The sequence below is a fragment of the Heterodontus francisci genome, unplaced genomic scaffold (assembly GCF_036365525.1).
Source record: "Heterodontus francisci isolate sHetFra1 unplaced genomic scaffold, sHetFra1.hap1 HAP1_SCAFFOLD_106, whole genome shotgun sequence".
Taxonomy (NCBI): Eukaryota; Metazoa; Chordata; class Chondrichthyes; order Heterodontiformes; family Heterodontidae; genus Heterodontus; species Heterodontus francisci.
In genome coordinates, this window is record NW_027140940.1 from 2,688,311 (window position 1) to 2,695,682 (window position 7,372).

At 41.7% G+C, this 7,372-nt stretch overlaps 1 protein-coding gene across 1 annotated transcript; it reads right to left on the bottom strand.

The window, feature by feature from the left end:
- Window positions 1–1,498: 1,498 nt before the first annotated feature.
- LOC137361440 (probable G-protein coupled receptor 139) lies at window positions 1,499–3,806 on the bottom strand. The gene is made up of 2 exons (XM_068026301.1): window positions 3,671–3,806; window positions 1,499–2,397 (listed from the first exon to the last, which is right to left on the bottom strand). The coding sequence occupies exons 1-2, from the start codon at window positions 3,804–3,806 to the stop codon at window positions 1,499–1,501; spliced, it is 1,035 nt and encodes a 344-aa protein (XP_067882402.1).
- Window positions 3,807–7,372: the final 3,566 nt, after the last annotated feature.

The following is a 7,372-nucleotide window of genomic DNA, read 5'->3' on the forward strand; positions in this document are numbered from 1 at the left end:
AGAGCCACAGTACAGATTTCTTGTCATGGTGTTGTCAGCGTGACAGGCCATGTTTTGGGCCCGTTCTTCGGAGCATCCTCACCATGCATGTCTCAGATTGGTCGTTTCAGGTGCACTACTGCACACAGCGATTCCCAAGATCATCCAGCATGAGACATCCGATACACATCCTTCCTCTCCTTTCTGGTTATCTTTCTTAGATCCAGGGGTCTGAACTTGTTTGATTACAATCTCTGCTGGATGAACTTGATGTTTCCAGTAGAGGGCAAGCTTTCAAATATATTCTTCTCTGCTCAGCAAAAGCAAGAACACAACCATCTGCCAGAGAAAACTAACAATTAAATACCTTAACTGCACTTTACTGACTTTTCTGCATTGCATTTCATCTGCCACGTGTCTCTGCATTCAACCAGACTGCCTTTGTCCTCTTCAAATCTCTCTCTGCCCTCCTCAGTTCACAGTACGTCGAAGTTTCATGTCATCAACAAGCTCTGAAATGTTGATTTGCACACCCAAGTCTAAGTTATTTACATATATCAAGAATAGCAGTGACCCTAGCATTGACCCCTGGGGACCCCCCACTGTATACCTCTCTCCAGCCCGAAAAGCAACCACCACCGGCATATTGTTTGCTGCCACGGAGCCAACTTTATATCCATGCTGCCACTGTTCCATGGGCTGTCACTTTTCTCACAAACCTGTTTTGTGGTACTTTGTCAGAAGCATTTTGAAATTTCATGTACACCACATCTACCTCATTACCCTCATTACTCTCGGTCACGAGATCAATATATTTATCCACTCTAGTCAAAATCGATTTGCCGTTAACAAATCCTTGCTGCCTTTACTTAATTAATTTACAGTTGTCCAAGTGACTGTGAACTTTCTTCCGGTTTATCTTTTCTAAAAGCATTCCCATCACCGAGATGAACTGACTGGCCTGTATTTGCTGGGCTTATCATTGCACCATTCTTTGAACAAGTATGTATAATTTACAATTCTCCAGTCTTCCAGCCCCAGCCCTGTATCAGGAGACAGTGGCCCGTTCTACTAGTCCAGGTTACAATGGTGGTGAATCTGATGGGGAGACCAGAGTCAGCAATATTCTCACCAAAACTTAGAACCATTTCCCATAGCCACGACTGTAATACATTGTTTATTCACTAAAGGGAACATTTTCATTCAATTAAACAGATGTATCTCATACCAGTGCCTGCGGTCTGAGGATGGTAACGCTGTTCTGCTGAAGATCAATCCTGAATATTATCTTTGAAGACTGAGAGGAATATTCGCTGCTTTAGCAGGAAACGATTCTGTTCATCCGGGGAAAGCAGAAGACATCAAACACAGGGCAGAAAATGTAAGCAATGTTTTCTTATACTTGCTCATTTTCATAACAATCCTATTCCGGAAAACATAAAGAATGTCATTCTAAAACTGAACACGGGGTCGAACTAAACTCGAGTTAGGACAGGACGTTTTGCTTGGATTCTTTTTTTCATTTTGAAAACAATCTCACAGCCAGTGTCCACGGAGATTTCATCACCTTCTTCAGCTCTTCCCTGAATTTAGTTTGAGTAGCGGCATAAATACACGTATTTGTGCAGGAACTCAAATACTGAAGCATAACTCCGGTTTGACTGGCGATGTATGCAGGAGATGTATAATCGGGTCGGTAATGCACGGCTATGCTGCTCGTTGCATAGCTCACGGCAGACGGTAGATTTAACAATATAAAACTGGCAGATACAGTGAACAGTAAAATAATGGATTTCTTTCTATTCTCCATCTCTTGATCTCTCGGACTTTCACTGCTGTGAGTCCGGAGTCCCCTGCGCGCTCTACTGGTTATTAAAATACGTCTGACTGTCAAAACGTTTAACAGTAATATCAGAGCAAAGGGAAGCCATGTAGAAATGATATTCTGTAAGAGGAGGTACGCTGCACCTGCAGGCGATGAAATAAAAGCCACACTGGGGCGGATAAACCAGTGAATATTGTTAATTATTTGCTTATGTTCGTGCACAAACCAAAAGGGGATGGTCTGTGAATATATCAGGATGGAAAGGGTTGATAATACTGCCGCTGCAGTTCTCACGGTGCAATACTTTCTTTTTAACTGCTGACAGCATATAGCTACAAGTCGATCAAATGTGAAGGAGACTGTAAACCACACCGACATACTGTGGTTGGTACAAAGCATGTAGATCATGAACTTACAGACGGCAGTGTAGGAGAGGAATGAATGTGGAAAGCGTTTACTCAAAATATTATACCCGATTATATTAAAGAGCATGACCAGTAGATCTGCTGTTGCCATGGCCACCATGTAGACAGAAATACACTTGGAGAGGCGGCAATTTCCTCTGGAGAGAATAACAATTGTCAATAGGTTTGCTGCAAGAAAGAGGGAGAAGATTTAAGTTACGGAGACAGGCAGACACTTTCCAGAGCATGTTGTGAGCAAAATGACATATGTGTGTTTGTACTTAGACTGAATCTTATTTATAATATTGACAAGCATTGACAGCTTTTCTTTCAAACCAATAAATGATTATAATCTCACTACCCTTCCAGCATACTTCATTCAGACCATATCAAGGCCACAGGACGAGGTTTGCCCAGAGGCCGTAGCATGAATGGCAACGGAAAGCAACCCCCACCACCACCCAGTCACAGAGGGTGTATTGACTTTGGGCGGGAGTGTAAACCAGAGTTATCATATCAGTGTCCATCATTCTTCTCTGCCGGTATAATTTCCACAGCAGATTGAGCTCCATTACTATAATCTGCGGCCCAGGTCAAGCCAGAGTACCTCACAGAGACAGTATTGTTGTAAATAATAGTCCATTCGAGGGAAACTTTAGATGGCTTTATAAATTGTTAATATTTAGCTGTCAATAAATTGATGGATTCCCACACATAAATTCAAACACATATTTTATTCCTGTGTTCAACAGTAAAGCCATCTTGCAATGAGGCTTGTGCCGTGTGATTCCGCAGCCCAGTTTGATATGATACCAGTGCGGTCCCATGCGGCGATAGATGGAGTTTTAAATTAGCTTCTTCAGTTTATTTGGAGATAGGAATCTCGCTAACAGCATCAGATGTCTGCAGTATTCAGTACAATTTCCAAACCATTACTACAAGGACATGAATTCAAAAAGAACTTTTAGCTGAGACAAAACATTCAATTTAGTTCAATCTTCGGCACGTTTTCCATTTCTAATGGCTCTAAGGAGCTGCTCGGGAACGGAGCGGGAGCTGGTGGAAGAAGAAAGGTTATTTCAGCCGAGGGAAGGGGAGTGGCTCTCTGAGCTGCAATTGTTAGAAAAAAAATATTTCCCAATCTCTCTTAGTTGGACTTGCCTGTAGTCCGAAGAACTGTCAACTTAAGTAGAGAAGGAATAACGCTACAAAAAAAATAATTACATTGGACTCCAAGGAACACATTCTTCTGTGAGCTGTTGGCGAGAAACGGTAACAACATTGCCCTCCCGCAGTATAACGAGAAAATTAAACGTCTTATATTCACGAAACACCAACTGGAACAGTGCCTCAACCGTTGTTCAATCTGGTGAAATTCCCGCTGACATTCCGGCTCTGCAATAAAGACATTCTCGTGATCCGTTAAATAACCATTAACAGTGAGATAATCAACAGGACTTACCTGGGGCACGCAAGGTAGCAATAAGAGGGTAGTAAACGTCCTTTACCTGTAGAATTATTGGCCGCTGCATTTTGTCGAAGAAGGTGCGAATTCTGTCCAGCTTCGTAATTCTGACTGCACTAAATCCGAAATCCATCAATGCTCCCCCTTTATAGAACAATCCGTGCCCAAGTGAGAAAATGAGGTGACACAATAATTAGCATTTGTTACAGTCACTTCACAAACTGGAAAGCCATGGGGAAATTGTGCCGCTCAGTCCTTGCAACTACTGCCATTAAATTATATCAACAGCAAGTAGTTCTCGAGGGAATGTGTGCTGCGCATGCCCTCTGAACGCTCAACGAAACATTGCACCTGGAAACTATTTTGTGTTCTCGAAGCCTGTTAAGTCTTCACTGATTCATTGTAGAACTTAGATTTATGCTACACTTGGATGATTAGTAGCGATGACTGGACTCTATCATCACTGATGATGACTTCTCAATAACATTGTGGATTGTGGTTCACTTCTAACATTATTAGTAATGATCATATTCTAACCTTCATGATGGTAATGCTAGTGTGACATTACTGTTGCTAATCTACTCAGACATTATCAGTAACGAATTTAATCTAACATTACTGATAGTGACCACACACCAACAGTACTGGTGATGCCCTACCTCAGCATTACTAATACTGCCCCCAGTCAAACATAACTGAAGGTAACTATACACTGATATCAATGGTGATGACCACATCCTGTCATTAATGATGGTGATCCTGTACTAACATTACTGGCGATCACCCTACTTTAACATCATTGGTGATGATCCTTTTACATCAATAGTAGTTACGTTGCCCGAACGTCAGTGATTGTGAATCTATTCTAATTGTATTGTTGTTGACCTTTACAAAACAGTAATATTAGCAGCCCTATTGTAACATTATTTGTGACGAGCCCACTCCATTATTGCTGGTGGTGATTCTACTCCCGATGGTGACCCTATTCTAACGTTGCAAGTGGTGATTTTACTGTAACATTACTGATGGTAACCTTACTCTAAAATTGCTGGTGGTCATCATACTCCAACATGGCTGTTGGTGACTCTATTATAACATTATAACTGGTGATCCCACTGTTACATGTCAGGTAGTACCCCTACTCCATATTATTGGCCATGAAGCTACTCTAACATTACTGTTGAAGAAGCTACTCTTCCATTACTAATGAGGACTTCATTCTGGTGTAGACCCGATGCTAACTTTACTGCTGGGGATCCTACTCCAGTATTACTGGTGATGTCCATATACTAACATTAATAGAGTTGATCCTAATCTAACGTCCCTGGTGGTGAACCTACTGCAACATTACTCATGGCGAATCTACACTAACATCTGGTGAGGAACCTACTCGAACATTATTCATGATTTTAGAATCTAACGTTCCTGCTGTAGCCCCTACTCTAACATTGTGGTAAAGCTGGTGATAATTACCTGCTACCATGAATGGTGATTACCTCAATATCATATTAATGGTGCTGAACATACTTTAACAATACTGGTGGTGATCCTACTCCAGCTTTACTAGTGATGATACTCCTCGAATATTACTGACGAAGCTACTACTCTAATATTACTGGTGGTGAAGCTACTCTAACTTTACTGATGATGATCAGATGCTAAAACTATTTGTACATCCATCTGTAACGTTACTGCCTTACTGTCCGAGACTCTGCTTCAATATTAATACCGGTAATGCTACGCTACTATAATTGATGGTGACTCTACACTAATTTTACTGCCATTGAACCTACTCAGACTTTAATGTTGGTGATCCTACTCCAACATTATTGATGGTAACTCCACTCAAACATTACTGTCATGAAACTACTTTAACATTGCTGTCGGTGACACTACTCCAACATTACTAGTGGAAACCCTACTGCAACATTGCCTGTGGTAACATTACAGATAAAAAACCTACGCTAATATTCTGATGGTGCCACTACTCAAAGGTTCATGATGGCGACTCTGTTATAACTTTGTTTGTGGAAATCCGACGCTAGCATTACTGATCCGGATACAACTCTAACTTTACTTGTGACAAAGCGTCTGTAACATTGTTGGTGAGCCCACTGCTCTAACTTTACCAGTTGTGACCGTTCACTAACATTCCTTATGGTGATCTTGCTCGGAGATTATTGGCGGAGACCCTACTCTAACATTACTGGTGAGGACCCTAACCTAGCATTGCTGGTACTGAGTGGATTCAAGGATTGTTGGTTGCAAAAACTAATCTAAAGTTACTGATGAGCTAAAGTTATTATGGAGATGATCCCACTCCAACATTGCTGGTGTGAACTCCACTCGAACTTCTTTCTTCTTCTTCTTTCTTTTGGGCCTCCTTATCTCGAGAGACAATGGATACGCGCCTGGAGGTGGTCAGTGAGTGACCTCTCCATGGCGCATGCCTGGGCAAATTTATGGAGGTTGAGAGTTGCCCAGTCATCAAAACCCCCCTCTCGGCCTTTCTGGTGGGGTCCAAAGGAGTGCAGGACACGACGTTTGGCACCAGTATGGCTGCAGGAACTGCCGGAAACATGAACTATCCTGATTGTAAACGTACTCTGATGTTACTGGTGAACACTGCACACTAACATTATTGGTTGTGAAGTTATTCTAAGATTACTCATTTTACTCCACAGTAACATTACTGGTGATGACCTTACAATTACACTCACGGTGATGAACCGGCTCTAACGTTACTGGTGATGACCCTATTACAACATTACTGGAGATGACTTTATGCTACCGTTATTGCTGGAGACTTTATCCGAACATTAGTGTTCGCATAACGACTGTAACACTAATGGTGAGCCCCCCCACACTAATATTCATGTTGTTTATACCACAGTAAAATCCTCATTCTCTCTTACCTGCATTGTTCATTCTGATCTGGCTTCCTTCTTTACTTTATCAATTGCCAGCTGTACCGAGGCAAACATCGTGGTGCACAACTGGTTCAACCATCCCTGAACAGATCTGGCTGAACCGGATCAAGCATTGCAGAGCCCTTTTCACTATTCCAGCATCATCATGAATTGCGGTTCATTGCTTCAGGATCACCCTGCAGAGTACAACTAACCCTTAGATTATTATCCCCAATGCAAATTTAGTTATTTCAACTATTTTCCTCCTCTCCATCTACTCTAGCCTCTAACAATAAATGTTCTTTGGCCCAGCATCGATATGTATCTCATTAGGTTTTTGTGAAGCGCCTTTGGACGGCTCATTACATTAAAGGTGCTGTTTAAATACAAGTTGTCTTTGAACTTTCAATTTTATTCTTGATTAATGAGAATATTTTTGGAAATGTTTACATCTCGTGCATTGTAAGAATTTCCTTTCTTGCAGGCCGTCCTCAAATCGATAAAATAGATCCAGTTTCCCATTCCATTAATCCAGTTGGAGTATTCAGATGACCGGCCCACATTAACAACTTTATTATAAGTGAAAGGCGTTAAATCCCATGCCATTCAGCTTAGAGCTTTAAGGGTGTTCCCATTAGCAGATGCTGCAAAAGAAGGCAGCTCGTCTCACTGCCGAGAAGCATCTCCATCCCAAGATCCAACTCGCAGCCTTTTAACTGTAACTGCTTTAATACAGACTGGCGAGTTCCATTAGCTCACCATCCCTCTTGCAGCTTGGAAGGATTCTTAT

Excerpts from the sequence above, each read along its gene's own strand:
- LOC137361440 (XM_068026301.1), bottom strand. The coding sequence starts at position 3,806 with ATGGATTTCGGATTTAGTGCAGTCAGAATTACGAAGCTGGACAGAATT. Across the intron at positions 2,398-3,670 it reads TGCTACCTTGCGTGCCCCAG|CAAACCTATTGACAATTGTT; the intron begins GTAAGTCCTGTT and ends TCTTTCTTGCAG.